The 17,769-nt window shown below is 33.3% G+C and overlaps 8 protein-coding genes across 12 annotated transcripts; 2 read left to right on the top strand and 6 right to left on the bottom strand.

Annotated features, from left to right (window-relative positions):
• Positions 1-61: 61 nt before the first annotated feature.
• Positions 62-2,636, top strand: Cog2 (conserved oligomeric Golgi complex subunit 2). Of its 2 annotated transcripts, none has more exons than XM_014242208.3 (4): positions 62-259; positions 319-1,392; positions 1,457-2,175; positions 2,289-2,636. In XM_014242208.3, exons 1-4 carry the CDS (start codon positions 173-175, stop codon positions 2,569-2,571), a joined length of 2,163 nt encoding a protein of 720 aa, XP_014097683.3. In that variant the 5' UTR covers positions 62-172; the 3' UTR covers positions 2,572-2,636. The 2 variants fall into 2 exon arrangements, with proteins under 2 accessions (XP_014097683.3, XP_014097684.3); XM_014242209.3 differs by having other exon boundaries at positions 63-259; positions 334-1,392.
• Positions 2,586-5,296, bottom strand: Hibch (3-hydroxyisobutyryl-CoA hydrolase). 2 transcript variants are annotated; one of them, XM_014242211.3, is made up of 3 exons: positions 5,053-5,296; positions 3,518-4,396; positions 2,586-3,356 (listed from the first exon to the last, which is right to left on the bottom strand). In XM_014242211.3, exons 2-3 carry the CDS (start codon positions 4,394-4,396, stop codon positions 3,084-3,086), a joined length of 1,152 nt encoding a protein of 383 aa, XP_014097686.3. In that variant the 5' UTR covers positions 5,053-5,296; the 3' UTR covers positions 2,586-3,083. The 2 variants fall into 2 exon arrangements, with proteins under 2 accessions (XP_014097686.3, XP_014097687.3); XM_014242212.3 differs by lacking the exon at positions 5,053-5,296 and adding an exon at positions 4,628-4,791.
• A 504-nt stretch (positions 5,297-5,800) lies between these two features.
• Positions 5,801-6,436, bottom strand: ATPsynG (ATP synthase, subunit G). Its single transcript, XM_014242213.3, has 2 exons — positions 6,250-6,436; positions 5,801-6,189 (listed from the first exon to the last, which is right to left on the bottom strand). Exons 1-2 carry the CDS (start codon positions 6,287-6,289, stop codon positions 5,930-5,932), a joined length of 300 nt encoding a protein of 99 aa, XP_014097688.1. The 5' UTR covers positions 6,290-6,436; the 3' UTR covers positions 5,801-5,929.
• Positions 6,437-7,452: 1,016 nt separating this feature from the next.
• LOC138855554 (transmembrane protein 199) lies at positions 7,453-8,448 on the bottom strand. Its single transcript, XM_070105815.1, has 2 exons — positions 7,869-8,448; positions 7,453-7,799 (listed from the first exon to the last, which is right to left on the bottom strand). The coding sequence occupies exons 1-2, from the start codon at positions 8,446-8,448 to the stop codon at positions 7,522-7,524; spliced, it is 858 nt and encodes a 285-aa protein (XP_069961916.1). The 3' UTR covers positions 7,453-7,521.
• On the bottom strand, positions 8,444-9,150 carry Muted (biogenesis of lysosome-related organelles complex 1 subunit 5). Its single transcript, XM_014242206.3, has 3 exons — positions 9,043-9,150; positions 8,715-8,986; positions 8,444-8,647 (listed from the first exon to the last, which is right to left on the bottom strand). Exons 1-3 carry the CDS (start codon positions 9,062-9,064, stop codon positions 8,477-8,479), a joined length of 465 nt encoding a protein of 154 aa, XP_014097681.3. The 5' UTR covers positions 9,065-9,150; the 3' UTR covers positions 8,444-8,476.
• A 289-nt stretch (positions 9,151-9,439) lies between these two features.
• JMJD6 (Bifunctional arginine demethylase and lysyl-hydroxylase PSR) lies at positions 9,440-11,241 on the top strand. The gene has a single exon (XM_014242204.3). The coding sequence runs from the start codon at positions 9,601-9,603 to the stop codon at positions 10,804-10,806; it is 1,206 nt and encodes a 401-aa protein (XP_014097679.1). The 5' UTR covers positions 9,440-9,600; the 3' UTR covers positions 10,807-11,241.
• Positions 11,242-11,582: 341 nt separating this feature from the next.
• Positions 11,583-14,914, bottom strand: Sar1 (Secretion-associated Ras-related 1). Of its 2 annotated transcripts, none has more exons than XM_014242203.3 (6): positions 14,702-14,914; positions 14,013-14,081; positions 13,498-13,617; positions 13,374-13,439; positions 12,251-12,486; positions 11,583-12,196 (listed from the first exon to the last, which is right to left on the bottom strand). In XM_014242203.3, exons 2-6 carry the CDS (start codon positions 14,053-14,055, stop codon positions 12,080-12,082), a joined length of 582 nt encoding a protein of 193 aa, XP_014097678.1. In that variant the 5' UTR covers positions 14,056-14,081; positions 14,702-14,914; the 3' UTR covers positions 11,583-12,079. The 2 variants fall into 2 exon arrangements, with proteins under 2 accessions (XP_014097678.1, XP_069961917.1); XM_070105816.1 differs by lacking the exon at positions 14,702-14,914 and adding an exon at positions 14,215-14,238.
• Positions 14,915-15,795: 881 nt separating this feature from the next.
• rdhB (retinol dehydrogenase B) lies at positions 15,796-17,412 on the bottom strand. Of its 2 annotated transcripts, none has more exons than XR_004978285.2 (6): positions 17,122-17,412; positions 16,815-16,980; positions 16,634-16,760; positions 16,277-16,412; positions 16,075-16,226; positions 15,796-15,996 (listed from the first exon to the last, which is right to left on the bottom strand). XR_004978285.2 is itself a non-coding variant. In XM_014242207.3 (6 exons), the coding sequence occupies exons 1-6, from the start codon at positions 17,260-17,262 to the stop codon at positions 15,952-15,954; spliced, it is 750 nt and encodes a 249-aa protein (XP_014097682.3). In that variant the 5' UTR covers positions 17,263-17,411; the 3' UTR covers positions 15,796-15,951. The 2 variants fall into 2 exon arrangements, 1 of the variants encoding a protein (XP_014097682.3); XM_014242207.3 differs by having other exon boundaries at positions 16,075-16,209; positions 17,122-17,411.
• Between the last annotated feature and the right edge of the window lie 357 nt (positions 17,413-17,769).

Below are 17,769 nucleotides of genomic sequence, written 5' to 3'. Positions count from 1 at the left end.
GTCTATGGAGATGCGGCGTTATTATTGCTCAGCTGTAGATCTGTCAAAATTGATCATTTGACAATTTTAAACCGACATTCGTGGCAAAGAGATTTGTTTACATGTTGTTATTTGAAATAATAATTGTAAATAATAATTTTTAATACATAGTTTAATATTCAATACTAAAGTAATGCAAGATCACAACAGAAGCTTTGCAAAAATTGAAGGAGACAAAAACTCGACGACTTTATGTTTTGACAAAAATGATTTCATGAAGGTTTGCGCTGTTTAATTGCGTGTTTATATTATATACATATATAAAAAAATTTATTTAAGTTATATTTTTCTCAGGGAAACTTTTCCGTCGATGAATTTTTACATAAAAATCGAAATGCACCAAGTTTGGAGCAGCTTCGTGATGACTTAGGTATATATTTGAAAGACTTGCGGTCCTCGATGATTGATCTCATTAATGAAGACTATGCTGACTTTGTAAGTTTGTCAGCAAACCTTGTTGGATTAGATCAATCCATCGCAGATATAGAAAATCCTTTGGTTCAGTTTCGTAAAGAAGTCGAAAATATTCGTACTCTGCTCAAAGAATGTGCTTCAGAAGTGCGGCATAATTTGGAGAAGAAACAACAGTTTCGTGTTCAAAAGCGAAATTTGCAATGTTGTCAGAAAGTGGAAGAAACCTTGCAAAAGCTTGAAAATTTATTAGCACATCAATTAAAAGAAGACCTTAAACCAATTGATCTAGAGCGTACAGCACTTGAATTAATACAACTACAATTCAATCAAAAATTTTGTTGCGATATATTAAATGATGAACAGAAAAACAATTCAGAAAAATTACAAAATGAAGTATTCGCAAAATTGCGAATATTTTTTAATGATGCCTTAAAAAGTTCAAACAGTACATGCTCAGAACTATTGGAACGATGCTTAAGAATTTATATCACACTTGATGCTTGTAAAGTAGCAGAACAAGTATTTCGTGAAGACATCGTTGCACCTTATATGAGCGCTAAGATTTCGGAACATTGTCTGCAAAATTCTCCCCAAGGTCTATCGGGTATATACGGAAAGATTTTAAATTTTATATCACTCCACATGACCGATTTGCTTCGCTTGACACATTACACAGACAAACTAAGCGGTTTTAATTTTTTGGTAAACAGCTTTTGGGTGGACGTAGAAATGCGTTTAGAAACACATATGTCATCGATCTTTGCTCCCGGTAATTCCGACGTTTTCTACATGAAATATAAGTGTACACGAGATTTTTTGTCAAAAATTGAAGAGCTCCTGGCAAACGACGACGCAGTAAGAAATTTCAAGGAACATAAACAAACAATAAGCTTTCAATCTCGATGGAATCTACCAGTTTATTTCCAAATATGTTTTCAGGTATGAAAAGATAATGAGTAGGGATTATCAAAATGTTATTCATATAATTAATATTACATTGCAGGAGATAGCAGGAGAATTTGAAACCGCACTGGTCCCTTTGCTACATGCAGACATGATGAATTGTAAATCAAAATCAATTGATTTTCGCTTTCAATTGACCGCATTTAACAGCGCGTCTAAAGCTATAGAACACTGTTGGAAAGAAGGTGTCTATCTCTCTGAGATTTTCCCAAAATTTTATAAACTAAGCGTACAAATCTTACTACGACTTTCTCGGTGGATCTCCGATGTTTTACAGCTCATTACGAAATTCAGCTCAAAAAGCAGAAACAACTCAGAGAGTTCTATTCAAATAAACAAAACGAATGTACTAATTGCATTATATGCAGATGTGCAGGTGCTAATTGAACAATTGCCTCAAATAGAAAGACACATCGTTATAAATGTACCAAATGAGATACAAAGTGATGCAGACGTGTGTAATGTTATTGCAAAATCAGTCGGCGATGTGCGGGAAACACTTGACAGCCATCTAGGTGCGTTTCAAGATGCGCTAGTCGACATTTTAATATCTGAAAGTGGTATAGAAAGTGTTCGTCAAGTTAAAGATTTGCCACGTTTGTATCGGAAAACGAATCGCGATACACCTACGAAATCATCTCCGTATATTGATCAGATGCTACGTTCTTTGAAATCCTTTCAAAGTGAACAAAGTTCAAAACTTGGAAATGCTATTGCCACCAATGTTTTATTGAGAGTTTGCTCAAAAATAACTAAAGAGTAAGTAAATGCATTTTACTATAAAACGTGTCCAAATAATTGTAAACACACGAATTTTTATGATTGCAAATGTTTCACTAGAAGTGTGCTAAATTATACATAAATTTTTTTAGTTATTACGTTGCAGTTAAGGATGTCCTCACATCAGTGCAGAAAACAGAGGAATCATTACGTCGTTTGCGCAACCTTAAGACCGGTGCTACATCTGCTCTTACAACAGGAGCAACAACAATGTCTGATGATGATAAAATTCGATTGCAACTACACGTAGATGTCATGGCATGGACAGGGGAATTGGCCAAAATGGGTTTAATGCCTTCTCAAGTAGATGACTTGCTCGAATTAAATAAAATTGTCGAAGCGAGCACGAAACTGAAGGAAACCAAAGATAATTAATAAGAACAGCACAATAAAGTTGAATTATTTGAATTTGTATTTATATTTTACAAACTTTCTATTAATTATACCTCCACTTGAAATCAATGACAACAAATATGTGATTACATTGTATTTGTTAGCACTTCTGTTTAGGCACTTTTTAATATTGTCTCATAATATTTATCGGTTATATGTTGTGGTGTCCAATGACAATTATATAAAACAGTATGCTTTAGTATTATATTTTATGTTGTATAATAAAAAATCTATTATATTTAATATTGTAATTTATAAATAAATGCATCAACAGTTGTTATATACTTTTGGTGTTGAGATTTTTGGAAATGACATTATTTTCGAAAATTAATTATACTAATTTTTTCAAATATGCTTGTTAACGAATTGCAAATTCAACACGCGTTATATATATATAAAAATTGTAAAAAATGTAAAAAAAAAACTACACATCAATAGTGCAATCAAGCTTTATGTTACGAGCTTTGAAACTTATTGTGCGAATCTATGTGTTGTTATAATTTTAACTCTTCGGTATCAGGAAGTTTTTGGAAGAAGGAATTAACGCGTTCTTCGGTCACCGCTTCCAAGGTGGAAGGATTCCATTTAGGCTTTTGATCCTTGTCAATTAGTAAGGCTCGTACACCCTCCTTAAAGTCACTGTCTTCCAAATGACGAACAACCATACGATACTCCATTTTTAAGCATTGCGGTAGAAGCAGTTTTGAACCCAACTCCAGTTCGCGGAAAGTGACTTTTAAGGACAGTGGTGAAACTTTTTGAAGCATCTATTAAAAAAAGGCGATAAGACATTGATATTTAAATTCAAGTTATGCTATAAGAAATATTATATACAGTATACAATAATTATTTTAAGGTTTTAAAATTTATCCTAAATTCATTTATATATCATATATGTAAGGGTGTATATTTATTACAAATCCTTTACCTCCAGAGTTTTATTCGCCCATTCGCTCCCATCCCCTTTGAGATTTTCAAAGATCTCTTCAACAGAGTTAGCAGTGAAACATTTGTTTATTTTATCCAAAACACTACTTAAAACGAAGTCTTTCTTTGTTGGTGTATTATATTTATCAAGAATATCTTTGACAGTATCAGCATCCTTGCAATTTAGCAGCTCCGTTTGTAAATCTCCTAATTTTGCACTTTCACAATAGTGTGTAGCTAATCCAGCTTTTAATACGTCATCACCCCTTAGTCGAAAACCTGTTAGACCTAAGAATAGGCCCAATTTTCCTGGCAAACGTGATAGAAAATAAGAACCACCAACATCTGGGAAGAGCCCAATAGCGGTTTCAGGCATTGCTAATAGCGTACGTTCTGTGGCTACACGAAATTTTCCATGGACAGAGAGGCCTACACCACCGCCCATGACAATGCCGTCAATAATGGCAATGTAAGGAATAATATAATTTCCGATAAGGGCATTTGTGGTATATTCCTCACGGAAGAAAGCTTTTGACTCTTCTGTTGGTCCGGCTTCGACAATGGATCGAACATCACCACCAGCACAGAAAGCTTTGTCACCAGCACCTTTAATTATAACCATGGATTTGGTCAGTTCACATTTCTTCAAATGCTTGTAGACTTTTCGTACCATTTCCAAGTTGACTGAATTTAAAGCTTTCGGCCGATTGAGAATAATCATACCTTTGTCCGATGATTCAGTTGCTATTACATATGAGGACATATTACGTGTGTCCAAGGGAGAAGACGTGAGAGAACGGCTTAAATTGCTTTTTGAAAGTAGTGAGGCGGAGCAGGTACGATGACCAAAGGCATATATTATTCGATGAATTGGGTGCATCTGACAAAAAAGATTAAAAAATATTGAATATACATATACACTTCATACCTTTAAAATACTTTTATATGCATGTAAGTAATTAACAATATAAAAGCAAAACTGATAGTCTTTCCGAAATAGACCTTCATAAAAACAATGCTTTACCGAGTGTTATAATCGCATAGATGTAGTTTCGTTTCAAAGTTCACAAAATATATAGTTTTTTTGAACGGTAAACAAAAAGTTAATTACTTTAGGATACAAGCCCCATTAGTCCAATGGAAAAACACGGTATTTCATTTCTTGATGTCGAAATATTACTCGAAATCTATTTTCAAAATCTACAATTAGAGTACATTTGATTATTGGTAGGAGATTTCCTTTTATTTACAGAACCAAATAGCGAAATCAAATCTAATTCCCCAGCTAAAAAGTTGTGTAAATTATCACATGAATTATAATAATGCGACCAGTTTCATTAAATTAACGTTTCGAAGCGCACATATTCACATATACAAACAAAATTTAACACGAGAATTTCTTTGTTGTTTTATAAAAATGTTGCGCACTTTATTTCTAATACTTCCAATGGCTCGAATATAAACGTTTGGCTGTTTTTATGAATGATACATACATTGCATATAATTCCCTAATTTATGTGACCCCCAACAACTTACGGTTCTGAAGTTCCCTACGTAGTTAATATATGTATTTGCTTTTAGTTGCGCAATCGAAAATTGTTGTTTCTATATTGTGCTCTGACACCAGATCACTTCGCCTGCGTTAAATTGTTATCTGGTCGTTTATCGTATCACGCTATTGTCACCGGTTCTGTTTTGGTTCTTATTTCTCTTTGTCGCTTTTCGTGGCAGTGTTGCAATATGAACTAAAAAAATACGTGCGCACCTTAGGGTTAATTTAGATATATGCCAAAACGAGCCATAGTTTATTATTCCATATAAATTAATTTAGGAAAGTATGTGAAGAAATGTGTCCTTAGGTATAATTCGATCTCAATAACAGTTTTTTTTAATCAAATAATATTTATATATAAGAATTGTTATAAATACTTTGTAGGTTATTCACTACCTGATCTACAATTAAAGTTAACAGAACTGTGAAAATCCACAACTTAAAATAATTGAAATCAATTATTATAATTATATTCTTAAACTAAAATTCATTTCGTAATCAAATACTTTGGTGGAATACTGTTGTGCGCTTAGCTGGATAGAAATACAGGATCGTTCCGGTTACGTAGACCTAACTGTCTCGAGAACTGACTATAATTCCGATTCTGCCAGAGCTTTGATCGAGCTTCTCATTCCACTTGGGCGAACGCCTTTATTTTATAGAAATAATAGTGGACAGATATCAAAATACCGGCTATGTTGACATTTTTGTCCACTTAAAACTAAAATAAAATTGTTTTCGAAAAGAATGTGATTTCCTTTATTTAATGTTTAACGCAAAATTGTTGGGATTTATCTATTTTTGCTTCATTTGTTTCGTTTCGTTTTGGTTTTGTTTACATTTTAACTACTCACGAAGTCCTTAGACCTTATAACCCACCAAGTGACGTTTGCCAATACATTCACCAATATAAAACCAGAAGATAACCTCGGCAGTAACGAGTGTGTTCAACCATGCCTCTTTTACAGTCAGGTTTTTGTATGCGCCAGTACGAGCACCATTAATGAGACGACCAATTCCTTGACGAATAGCTGGAATGTCAGCTGGAGTGGGTGGTGTTAGCTCCACTTTTGCGTACTTAAGAAAAGTTTCAAGTTGTGGTCTTGCTTGTACCAACAATTCTATAATATTATATAATACAATACATATGACGAAAATTCATTTTGATTTTGAATACTTACTGTTTACCAAGGTGGATCCTTTTGTTGCAATGCTCGCCATTTTTTTTTTTAATTTCGCGTTACGGTATTTTGCACCACAGAAAATAAAGATAAATTACTTTTTTAGAAGTAAAAATGGTAATGGCTGAAGACAAAATTCTAGTCTTGTGGAAATATCAGCTAAACGTCAAAACCTACCACAAGTAGGAATGTAATTGGGCTGCGAAAGTGGATCGTATTTATAAAAAACCGGGTACCTGGGTATCTTTACAGTGTTGGCTGAAATTAACTAGTGAAACTATTGGATATATTTCGAAAACAGCATATTTGAATAACCATTTTATATTTGCTTAATAAATTAGTGTTAATTTTCACAATTGCAAACCAAATAGTATTTTCTATTCATTAAAATGATGAATTGTATTTTATTTGTAGAATCGATGAGCCGTTTTGAGTATTAATAGTTCGGTCGTTGTAATTTGCATTGTATTATTACTGAATAGACATATTAGACCTGAATATACACCAGTGTTACCTAACAACCACAGTAAAATTTTTAAGATCCATTCCCATTTACAACAAAAACATGAGCTTAAGGCAGACATTAAAAATCAGTAATTGATTCTAAGCTAATATTTCGCGTTGAAGAAAACAAGGATCGCCCCTCAATGCAAACATTTTTATACCATGAACAGTGTATATTAAGTTTGCCCAGAAGGAAATGTCGGAGACCCTATAAAATGTATACATGAATGATCAACATAATGAGCATATATGTAGCTGCCATACAAATTGAAGAATCGGAATCAAGTGCTTGCATGGAAAACTTTTTCATTTTATGAGATATCTTCACGAAATTTGAAACGGATCATTATCTAAGGCAATAATAGAATCTCCGAAGAAACTTTTCTGATCAGATCAGTATAGCATATAGCTGACATACAAACTGAACGATCGGAATCAAGTGCTTGCATGGAAAACTTTTTCATTTGATGAGACATATTCACGAAATTCGAAACGGATCTAAGGCAATAATAGAATCTCCGAAGAAATTGTTCAGACCGAGTCACTATAGCATATTGCTGTCATACAAGCTGAATGATCGGAATCAAGTTCTTCTAAGGAACTTTTTGTATTTGTGAAGGGTATTATAGCTTCGGTGCAACCGAAGTTAACGTTTTTTCTTGTTTTAGGTGATTTCATATACTCGTATATAAAAATTAGTTTCCTATGAAGAATACACAATAATATTTATTTAATTCTATTAAATTTCATAATGTGCATAGAACTATTTTATTCAATGTGCGGCTTCAAAATTTTTTCATTCTTCACAGGGTCAGTTAAATTTTTAAAAGAGGAAATTGCTTTTTCCTCTTCGTTTAGTTTTTTGAGGAGGAAATACATTTCTGCAACACCAATAACAAGTGCGCAAAATATTCCTAATACTAAACGAAGACCAAACTCTAAGCCACCGAAAATAAGTTCCAGTCCTAAAAATCCGAATACAAAACCAGCGGCAACCGAAAATATAAATTGTAATACTGCGATCATTTGACTATTCATGGCCTTAACTGAAAAAAAAAATAAAAATATGTATAAAATTAATAACATATGTTAATGTATACCGCGGATCAACATACCTTGATAAGCTATGGTGTCCTCGGGTACATATTTCAAAGTTGAGTCTACGTTTTTTGTCATGTCTAGGTACTCCTTATTTTGTTGTTGCTCGCGTAATCGCTGACAGCGCGCTTCGAGCTCTGGATTTCTTTCTATGACTTCATTCATTGGTAAATATAAGCGGCAATTTTCTATTATGTCATATAAAAAAATATCTAATCCTTTCTTTTCACGCAGTTGCGTTAACCACAATTTGAGCCAACGAAGATCTGATAAATATAAGAAATTTTCTGTCGCATTGAATTCAGTTTCTTTATCTTCCCAATTATGATTTGCTTTTGGGGAATCGGTTTTTGACACATCTTTGTCTAAGAGTTCTTCAACGCTTCTGAGCAGTTTTAAATCAATATGTTCTTTTTTTATCGAATCTGAGTCAAGCAAATCAATACCATTTTCAATATGAAAACCATTTGTTTTTAAAACTTTTGTTAAATTTTCTGGAATTTCCGTTATGGTATCTTTATGCTCCTCAATTAATTGCAACAGTTTCAGTGTCGGTCGTACTCGAACGCGGGTATCAGCAATGCTTATCTTTGTCATTTTTAAGCTTTTAGTACGCGGAATAACTTTACTTCGGAATGTTCAACTTTACTTGTAAATCTGAATAAAGTTCATCAATTTCCTCCTCTTTTTCTTCAAAAGAGTTCTTGACTCGCTCGTACTTATGTTCCAAATCAATGAGAAAATTCGCTCTTTTCTGTTCACGATCTTTACGAGACTGGATAAGATATTCGTTGGGCTAGGAAAATTTAAAAAATAATCATTAAATATTTTTAGATTTTTGTCAGAGTATATGCGGTTCCAACCTGCCTCTGCAACTCCACTTTGGTGAGAAAGTCTTCGACACCAAATAATAAATTGTTTACTTCTCGATTTAGTTCTTCTAAACGTGATGTACTCAGAACTATGCACCGTTCGTATAGGTCGTATTTTACGTCGCCTATAACTTCAGTGACTTTGAAGAGCGTTTCCACTTCGACTTCGTTACGTTTCAACTCAAATTCATTCAGAAAACTGTTTATTTCTCCATTTACAAAGGCCCGATGATCCAAAATTCGTTGTTCGGCAGTGGATAAATCTATATCAAAAGCCAATTCTAGATTACATTACAAAAATTAAATATTATTAACCAACCTCGTCCCAACTGGCTTAACATTTTCTTTGTCACATGAGATTAGTAAACCTTAACGACAGTGTTGTACTTCCATTGCAAATAGGGGTATTCACAAAGTCATAATAATATTGTAAATAAATGTTTTATCGGCTTTATACCGATTTTTTTTTGATTATAAAAATTTGCTCCTAAATATTCCAAGCAAATTTTGGTTTTTTACTATTTACTAAAATAACAATTTCCTGCATGTGCTGTAACTATGCATATTATTTAATAAAATAAAAATAAAAACTGGAATAAGAGTTTATTTGACTGCAGGAAAAATATGGCATTACGGGATATCTTGTGTTTTGAGAATCGAATTTTAATATTCTATTGTTTTCGAGTTTATGGCAACGTTGCTCAAAGTCACGTACTCGAATATTAACCAACAGATGTCAATTTTTCTCTGGCAGTAACAAACAGCGGTAGTAAAGCAATAAATTATAAGAATTTTCCTACTACATAAATGTGAAATTGGAGTATTTTTGCAGATATTAATGTAAAAATATAAAAAAAGTAAAATTAACGTCATTAAAATGAATGAAGAATTCAAACTGCCAAAACGTTCTCGAAAACGGCTTCGCGAGGTAAAGCGTAGGGCTCGTCCGGAGTTGGGGGACAAAGAGGCATGGTCAGCCTTGCGATATTACGAGAGGTTTCAAGATTTTCAAAAATTTGAGGATAATGTTGAACGTATTAAAGAGTCTGACGTTAGTTGTGATGAATTTATAGAGCGTTACGAAAAACCCTATTTTCCAGTAGTTATAGAGGGTTGTCAAGAAGGCTGGCAAGCAGAAGAAAAATGGACAGTATCACGTCTTGCAAAGAAGTATCGAAATCAAAAATTCAAATGTGGAGAAGACAACGAAGGTTACAGCGTTAAAATGAAAATGAAATACTATGTTGAATATATGCGGTCTACTCTCGATGATAGTCCTTTATATATATTTGATAGTAGCTTCGGTGAACATCATCGTCGTCGTAAATTACTTGAAGACTATACCGTGCCGAAGTATTTTCGCGATGATTTATTTAAATATTGTGGAGAAGAACGTCGTCCCCCATACCGCTGGTTTGTAATGGGTCCTGAACGTTCTGGTACTGGCATACATATAGATCCATTGGGTACAAGCGCTTGGAACGCACTTCTTAGAGGTCATAAACGTTGGTGCTTATTTCCAACCCAAACTCCTAAGGAACTGTTAAAAGTACCTAGTGCTGTGGGAGGAAAACAACGTGATGAAGCAATAACTTGGTTTAATACGATTTACCCACGAACTAAACAACCAGACTGGCCAGCGGATTTTCGACCTCTTGAAATTTTACAAAAACCGGGTGAAACTGTTTTTGTGCCAGGAGGTTGGTGGCATGTAGTGCTGAATTTAGATGAAACTATCGCCATCACTCAAAACTTTTGCAGTCGTACAAATTTCCCGGTTGTCTGGCACAAAAGTATTCGAGGTCGTCCAAAATTATCGCGTAAGTGGCTACGTGTTCTACATGAAAAAGAACCTGATTTAGCAAAGCTTGCTGAAAGTATTAACGTAGAACAAAGTACCGGCTTTGCTTCTGATAGTTCTAGTAACTCAAGTTCTTCGTCTAGTTCCTCATCATCATCATCAGAAAACGAAGGTAATGACAGCGATAGTGGCAGCTCCAATACTGACAGTGGGCAAGAAAGTCTAACCGCTAAGAAAAAGAAAAAGAGGCGGTTGGGAGGTGGCATGGCGTCCAGCTCTTGATGTCGGCTGCGTTTTAGTGAAGAAAATATAATGATAAGTGCAGAAATGAAATATACTACTTATGATGGTGTTCAGCGATCTGGAGAAGGCAAGTTTAAATTAGGAGATAATAAAAGCTTGACAAGAATGCTCCGAATGCGTTTGAAAACTCTACTGCACTGCAAAAGTTAACATTTATATCTCAACGCACTGCATGCCAACATTAATTCAATTCATTAAATAGAAAGAGCCTACACTTCGGTTTAGCTAAATATATTCATGTAAGAATTCCAAACAATATTTAACGCGGATCGGATTCATTTTAAGCAACTGTATACATTTTAATTTGTTTAGTAACAATAAGTAGTAACAGTATAATATATAGCGTTTCCAGTTGGAACTTGAAAACAATATTGAAATATTACTTCAAATAAATGATTTTAAAAATTATAAAAAGTATTATTAATTTTTTATCGTTGCTACACTATTTCTCTTAAAGTAGGAGTGTCGAGATATCCCGATGGAATCCATGTTTGTTAAGCACTATAAAATTTCTCCACTTATTTGTGGATTGTACATACATATGCTGCTACGAAACCAAAATTTATTTGTGGATGCTGTCTTGATTCTAATAAATGAATTATGCAATCTACGAGATAACGTGATTTATATAAATTTGATATAAAAGTATGCATTATTGTAACAACAAAATCTTAATATTTTTTTAGTGCTATCAAAAAAATATGTAAAATTATATATTATTCACCCCTTCCAATAAGAACAACAAATCATATACATACATTTTATAAAATTGTTTATTTTGAAATTCTAAACAAATATTAGACAAATTGCAGCTAACTTAGAGCGAAAGGTTGGAAATGATATTGAAATGTTTGAATATCCGTTTGTGTTACCCTTTAAAATTAAAATATACATACTACCCACAATGCATATAGGATGTGTTTTTGTTTTGTGTTTCATTACTTTTACTTAATGATTCAGACTGCGCTTATTTTTAATTTTACCGTTGCCCTCGCATTATTTTGCATTTTGTTCTTGCCTCCACATATGGTTTCTACTCTGATTTTGTTTGGGTTATAATTATTTTTGTATTAATTTCACTATTTGAAGTATTTATATGAAATCATTGTGGCACTTCTAATTCGCATTATTATGCCATGAAAGATTCTCCGATTTTATTGACTTATTTGTTGGCGTGTTTGTATGTATTAAGATGCCAAAAAAAGAAAGCTTGTATCTCACTGATTTTGAATTGAAAATGAAAAAACAGCTTTTAATCAATATACTGCGCTAGCCAACGGAAACCTTCGCCATAACCCTGTCGCTTCAGTACAGAAGACATGAATAACTCCAGTGGGCGTCCTGGAAGCTCCGAACGTTGCACTTTACCCTAAAACGTATCAGATTACAATTAAATATGTATGTATGTATATCGGTTAAGTACCTTGCCGGTTGTCAACTGATAGAGACCGAAAACATTTCTAAGTTCGTCTTCGCTTGCGGCACCTGGTTTATCGATTTTGTTACCCAAAATTAACACGGGACAGTTTGACAGCGCTTCATCTGTTAACAATGAGTCTAATTCAATTTTGCTCTCTTGGAAGCGACCTCGGTCCCAAGCATCTATCAAAAAAACGATTGCATCCACAGCTGGGAAATAGTCCTTCCAAACGCGACGCGCTATTTTAATTAATACAAGAGCAAAAATTAATCATTATTCTTTCATATATGTATATTTGTATACATTATTAATTACTTTTACAGTACCACACTAAGCAATAGTTTTACTTTAACGTTTTCTACAAAGTAATATGTTGTAAATAATTTGTATTTTTTTAAATTTATATGGACAGGAATTTATACATATTTAGAGACCAGCGTATTTTCATTTTGTCAGCAATAGTACAACTATTTACAAGCTGTTATCAATTTCTATCCCTTTAACGCTAACTAAGCAATTATTTTAGTGCTTGCAATCTTACAAATATGCAAGATCATTGTCAAGTCTGACGCTAAGATATATGTACTAAGTGTTACGTTTTTATTATTATCTTAGATATGTCAACACAGACATAGGTCTATATGTCCGCCTGAGTGCAGATAATTCGCAAAAAACTATATATATATATATATATTTTTGCAAAGCTAATAATAATTTGAAAATCTATATACATATGTATATAATATAGCATATCCAATTTTTTATGGTATCATATGTAACCTTTATTTTGTCCGAAAAATTCATTTTAAAATCTAAAAATGTGTATTATATGTTGCATAATAAAGAGGTACGTATATATACTACGGACAGTTTTGTGCATAATAACAGCAGAACAGAAAATGTGATAACACATCAAAGCATTGGCGGTCTTAATTTGAAACTTTCGAATATCCTGCGTCTATTATATTATGATAAGCATCGTAAGTACGCAGTTCAAATAATACGATTTGGAGATGGACCATCGAATTACATATTTCGTAAAAATTTTGTTTTTTAATTCTATTTTTTGCATATAAAATGGCATACCTTAACACATATTTAATTTCAATTTGAACATTATTTTTACCTTGAGTGTGTCCGCCCAAATCGAATGTCGTAAAGCGCATGTTGCCAATTGACAATTCTTCTGACGCTAAATAATTAAGCAGATATTGAAACTCCGTTTTTAGCAAATTTTACAATTAACTTACTGGGATGAAGTGTTGGTACATGCTGTGCCAGTTTATCGTCTTTGAGCATATGCAACAATGTCGTTTTGCCGGCATTATCCAGACCAAGGAACAATAGCTTGCCGGATTTCTTCCACAGACCTGGTGATAAACAAAAAGAAATACAATTTGTGATACGATAATCAAATATACAGGTATACCATACATAATAAAGATAAAATCTTAAAAGATATTAAAAAAAAAAAATCTTGGCAGTTCCAAAAAATTTGTTAAGAGATATATGGTATGCACGAAAAAGAGTGCATTATTGTTATATTAATATGATTGCCTTGCATATTTATTATTTACATACATATATTGTTTTTGTATAATATGAATTCCGATCATAAGGCACATTTGTGATTGCCAATTCAAAACGGCGCACTTATTTTTTAATTTATGTGTTATATAAATACGTATTCATATACTATAAAATCGCAAAGTTCAAAAATAATACCTGAAGTTCTTATACATATTTTTTAATGTTAAATATTTACCCAAGTATCCTAAAACACCAGTGAACCAATCCCAAATGAACATGTTGCTATTTATTGGTGTGTAGTTGTCTGTAAATAGAAAAAAATCATGTACTTATATTTCAATAGCTACAATACAAACATAAAAAAAATAATACCTACATATTATTATATTAACAATATTTTGTACCCTTGTAAAATATTAAAAGAAACAGATACATACGGAACCATTACACCTTATTTAGCACAATAAGCGGCCTTGACATGAAACAAATTTTTCGAATATTTTAGTTCAGAAAATTATCTCTAATTGTACTACTAGTAGTACGATCAGAAGTAAATGGAATAACAGCAACTTTCAAACAATGGGACAAGGTCGCATACATAGCACCGATTTTAGATTTCTGTGTATGTGGAACTTTCTTCACATTAACAATGATTTTTGTTCGCCAGGAAGTTGTGATAGTAACCCTTGTCCCCATGCCTTGACCAAGTGAATCGGAATTTTAATTACGTATTGTCGAAAATACATTTTAGCAAGTAGTGCTTTTTATATGCATTACAATGGAAGTAGTTTAACTAGGTGCGACCAATGATGGAGATACAGATCATATCACACAAACTCTAATAAGATAACTCGTGCTAACAATTACACTTCACTTTTGCTTTACACCACACCTAATAGCGTTTGTATTATTACGAATATTTACCTTATAAATATTTTACAATTAAAAAATTTCAAGCAAATATTGAAACTTTTAATTTATTCTCGCCTTTCCGTGTTTTAGCGATTTCTTTTACACTAAAAAAGAAAGACGAAGGCGATGACAACGGCGACAATAGTGGACAAAAGAATAGCGACAGCGACACGACAGCAAAGGAAAATTCAATTCAAAACTTTTTCCTCGTGTGCGTTTTGAACTTGCTTTGCCTCCTGAAATTCAGAGAATGTCAAATCAAATTGTTGAAATTTTCTTTTCGTCTTTCCTTCACTTTTATGCCAACTATAGTGTTGTTTCGCTTTTTCCTTTGCAGCTCTAACGCAAACAAAAATGTCATTTTTTGTCTATTTTATGTTAGTTAATCGTTTGTATTTCCTCTTGCATGAAAGTTAATGATAGTTGCGGTGTTCATGATCAAAATAACCATATTATTACATAAAAACTTGATAATAATACTAATGTGGATACGATACTTGATGTGTTTAGTATGACCTGTCATGGTAAAATTAAAAAATTTAAAGTTGACTTTAAACAAAATCAGCACCACTAAACACTTCTGTTTAGTTTTGTATTTAAAAGTTGATCAGCATCAAAGCATCATATATAAATTCAAAGCGCCACCTATTGTGCAATAGCCAAATTTTAATTTCATATTATTTTACCTCTATTGCAAAGTGTTTTTGATGTTCCAAGGTATTATATAGCAAAGATTTATCAATTTATGTTTCAACGATCTCGATACAATTGTTTCTATTTTTAAATGCAACATAAGAACGGTGTGTATAAATTTCAGTCGGATAGACCAAAAATTGACGAAGTTATGCGTATTTTTATACCTGTCTTTTGAACGTTTTACGTTTCAAAACCTTAAAGCGTTTTCCCTACAACTCACATTTTTTTCCTTCAAATTGTTCCCAAAAAATGAAAAAGTTATAGTTCAAAAAAAAAAAAAAAAATCACCCAACGTTACCTGGGTGGGGATTATCTTACGATATAAATACCCCCTTTAAGATTCGAGGCCTGGTGAAGGGTATGGGCCTTGGGAAAGGGTTTGATCATAACCAAATAAGAATCTAATAGAGTAGGGTTTTGGTTTTTATTAATAACACTAAAAAAATATATTCTTTAGGCTATTGTGCACTATGCATTCGCATTCTATGCTTATATATAATTGTATAAAGAAGAAAGATATCTCGATATGTCATGTATACATATACAGCTCAATATAAAAATGCATATTAAACATTGAAGCGGGCCATAGCCTGTAGAACGATTTCTTCAATCTGAAATTTTAATAAGGTAAAAAAAAAAAATTATTGATGAATATAATTGTATTTGTATAGCATTTTATTGTATTTTACCTGCACATAATCGGGCGTTTCTAATGCATATATAACCGCTTGGGCTACATCCTTAGCCTGCAGTTTTGGCAAATCGGCAACAGCTCGAGAATAAACGTTCAACAAATCCGTATCTACCATACCTGGACTAATGCTCTATATATACGAAAAAGCTTTATGTATTTTGTAGCTTTTCTATACTATGATACTATGATTTACTTACCGTTAATTTAATATTTAACTTGAGAAAATTAATCTCCTGACGGACGGTTTGGCATAGTGCTGTTAGAGCATGTTTCGTCGCAGGGTAAACGCTAAATAATGGCACTGGCACTTCCGGTATGCGATGTCCGAGGATGCTAAGTCAATGCGTATGAAACAAAAACAATAAAAAACTGTATAATTTTTATTCTGTGGCAATACTTTAAAGTCTGTAGCTGAGGTCGACTTAAGCCTTAAGTGACAATTTGAATTATGCTAAAAAACTTATGCGCGGTATGACGTGATTTAAGGTTCAGATATGTACATGAATATATTATATAGTTCTCGGCGATCTGAACTCCAGAAATTCAGTTCTTACCTATTCATTATAATAATGTGGCCCTTCGCTTGACTTGCACGCATTAGCTTCACTCCTTCTCGTAGGCAAATGGATGTGGCCACTACATTAAGATCGAATAAATCCCTGATATCCTTTCCAGTGGATTCTTTTAGGAGAACATAATTAGACGCCTGCATTGATAGTCTCTACTACTTAATACCTGATATGAAATTCGCCTTCAACATTCCTGCATTGCATACGAGTATTGTAATTGGTGGAAAACTCTCATGTACATATTTGAAAGCGGTTGTAATGCATTCTTCATTGCTCAGATCACAGTGGCGACCATGAATTTTTCCGAGGCCTGTCACTTGTTTATTCAAATCCTGGAATAGAGGAAACCCTTGTTATTCTGTGGAGTTAGGTTTATGTCGTTCGTTAATGATAAAATTGTTCGATTCTCCTTTTTTGATTTTATTTAGTTTTACTCATAAATATGCATTTTACTCAATTCCTCGTATGTGTACCTCGATCAATTCGGACCGTCGCGCCAATCCCACAACGGTTATTCCTTTGTTAGCTAAAAGGACTGCAATTTGTGCGCCAATACCAGCAGATGCGCCCGTCACAAGTGCCACTTGCTGCACACACTCGGCTGCAACTGACATTTCAAGTAGTGTAAAAATAATCAGGCAATCAGGAAGGCTTTTGCGATGTTCCTTAGCTTTAGCTTTTATTCAATTGTCAACAGACAAGTGACGCTGTCGTTCGCTTTCAACCTCGAACACTGACTGATTGCTTTGACGTACTAATTTAAGCTTCAGCCTAAGTAGCCGGCTTAGCAATGGATCTACACATACAAAAATCATAACCCACAAGTGGTGTATAGTGACAAATTACCTTATTATGGCGGCGGAGAAGTGGAGAATGATTCAAATGATCTCGATATTCAATACTGTACTTTCGTAATAATAAATATATGGCTCTATAAAGTATATGTAGAATAAATCAGTAAGCTGTGCTGAGTCGATTTAGCGATGTTTGTCTAACGGACTGCCTGTTTCTATATGCGCAAACTAGTCCCTCAGTTTTTAAAATATCGATTTGAAATTTCGCGCACGATCTTTTGTCACCAAGAAGCAGCTAATTTTTCGGTACTGCTAATATTGGACCAC

This window comes from Bactrocera oleae, chromosome 2 (assembly GCF_042242935.1).
Source record: "Bactrocera oleae isolate idBacOlea1 chromosome 2, idBacOlea1, whole genome shotgun sequence".
In the NCBI taxonomy this organism is placed as follows: domain Eukaryota; kingdom Metazoa; phylum Arthropoda; class Insecta; order Diptera; family Tephritidae; genus Bactrocera; species Bactrocera oleae.
The sequence above is the reverse complement of the archived record's forward strand: the minus strand, read 5'-3'. Positions and strand labels throughout refer to the sequence as shown.

What these genes read in the sequence shown, in the direction of transcription:
- Cog2 (XM_014242208.3), top strand. Translation starts at nt 173, where the DNA reads ATGCAAGATCACAACAGAAGCTTTGCAAAAATTGAAGGAGACAAAAAC. An exon ending in ATTTCCAAATATGTTTTCAG is followed by an intron (nt 1,393 to 1,456) that starts GTATGAAAAGAT and finishes ATTACATTGCAG; the next exon opens with GAGATAGCAGGAGAATTTGA. An exon ending in TGCTCAAAAATAACTAAAGA is followed by an intron (nt 2,176 to 2,288) that starts GTAAGTAAATGC and finishes AAATTTTTTTAG; the next exon opens with TTATTACGTTGCAGTTAAGG.
- Hibch (XM_014242211.3), bottom strand. Translation starts at nt 4,396, where the DNA reads ATGCACCCAATTCATCGAATAATATATGCCTTTGGTCATCGTACCTGC. An exon ending in GGGCGAATAAAACTCTGGAG is followed by an intron (nt 3,357 to 3,517) that starts GTAAAGGATTTG and finishes TTTTTTTAATAG; the next exon opens with ATGCTTCAAAAAGTTTCACC.
- ATPsynG (XM_014242213.3), bottom strand. Translation starts at nt 6,289, where the DNA reads ATGGCGAGCATTGCAACAAAAGGATCCACCTTGGTAAACA. An exon ending in AGGATCCACCTTGGTAAACA is followed by an intron (nt 6,190 to 6,249) that starts GTAAGTATTCAA and finishes ATAATATTATAG; the next exon opens with AATTGTTGGTACAAGCAAGA.
- LOC138855554 (XM_070105815.1), bottom strand. Translation starts at nt 8,448, where the DNA reads ATGACAAAGATAAGCATTGCTGATACCCGCGTTCGAGTACGACCGACA. An exon ending in GGACACCATAGCTTATCAAG is followed by an intron (nt 7,800 to 7,868) that starts GTATGTTGATCC and finishes TTTTTTTTTCAG; the next exon opens with TTAAGGCCATGAATAGTCAA.
- Muted (XM_014242206.3), bottom strand. Translation starts at nt 9,064, where the DNA reads ATGTTAAGCCAGTTGGGACGAG. An exon ending in GTTAAGCCAGTTGGGACGAG is followed by an intron (nt 8,987 to 9,042) that starts GTTGGTTAATAA and finishes CTTTTGATATAG; the next exon opens with ATTTATCCACTGCCGAACAA. An exon ending in AAGTGGAGTTGCAGAGGCAG is followed by an intron (nt 8,648 to 8,714) that starts GTTGGAACCGCA and finishes AAATTTTCCTAG; the next exon opens with CCCAACGAATATCTTATCCA.
- JMJD6 (XM_014242204.3), top strand. Translation starts at nt 9,601, where the DNA reads ATGAATGAAGAATTCAAACTGCCAAAACGTTCTCGAAAACGGCTTCGC.
- Sar1 (XM_014242203.3), bottom strand. Translation starts at nt 14,055, where the DNA reads ATGTTCATTTGGGATTGGTTCACTGGTGTTTTAGGATACTTGG. An exon ending in TGGTGTTTTAGGATACTTGG is followed by an intron (nt 13,618 to 14,012) that starts GTAAATATTTAA and finishes GTTTATCACCAG; the next exon opens with GTCTGTGGAAGAAATCCGGC. An exon ending in TTTGGGCGGACACACTCAAG is followed by an intron (nt 12,487 to 13,373) that starts GTAAAAATAATG and finishes TAATTAAAATAG; the next exon opens with CGCGTCGCGTTTGGAAGGAC.
- rdhB (XM_014242207.3), bottom strand. Translation starts at nt 17,262, where the DNA reads ATGTCAGTTGCAGCCGAGTGTGTGCAGCAAGTGGCACTTGTGACGGGC. An exon ending in GAAGGCGAATTTCATATCAG is followed by an intron (nt 16,761 to 16,814) that starts GTATTAAGTAGT and finishes TTCTCCTAAAAG; the next exon opens with AATCCACTGGAAAGGATATC. An exon ending in AAACGCCCGATTATGTGCAG is followed by an intron (nt 15,997 to 16,074) that starts GTAAAATACAAT and finishes TTAAAATTTCAG; the next exon opens with ATTGAAGAAATCGTTCTACA.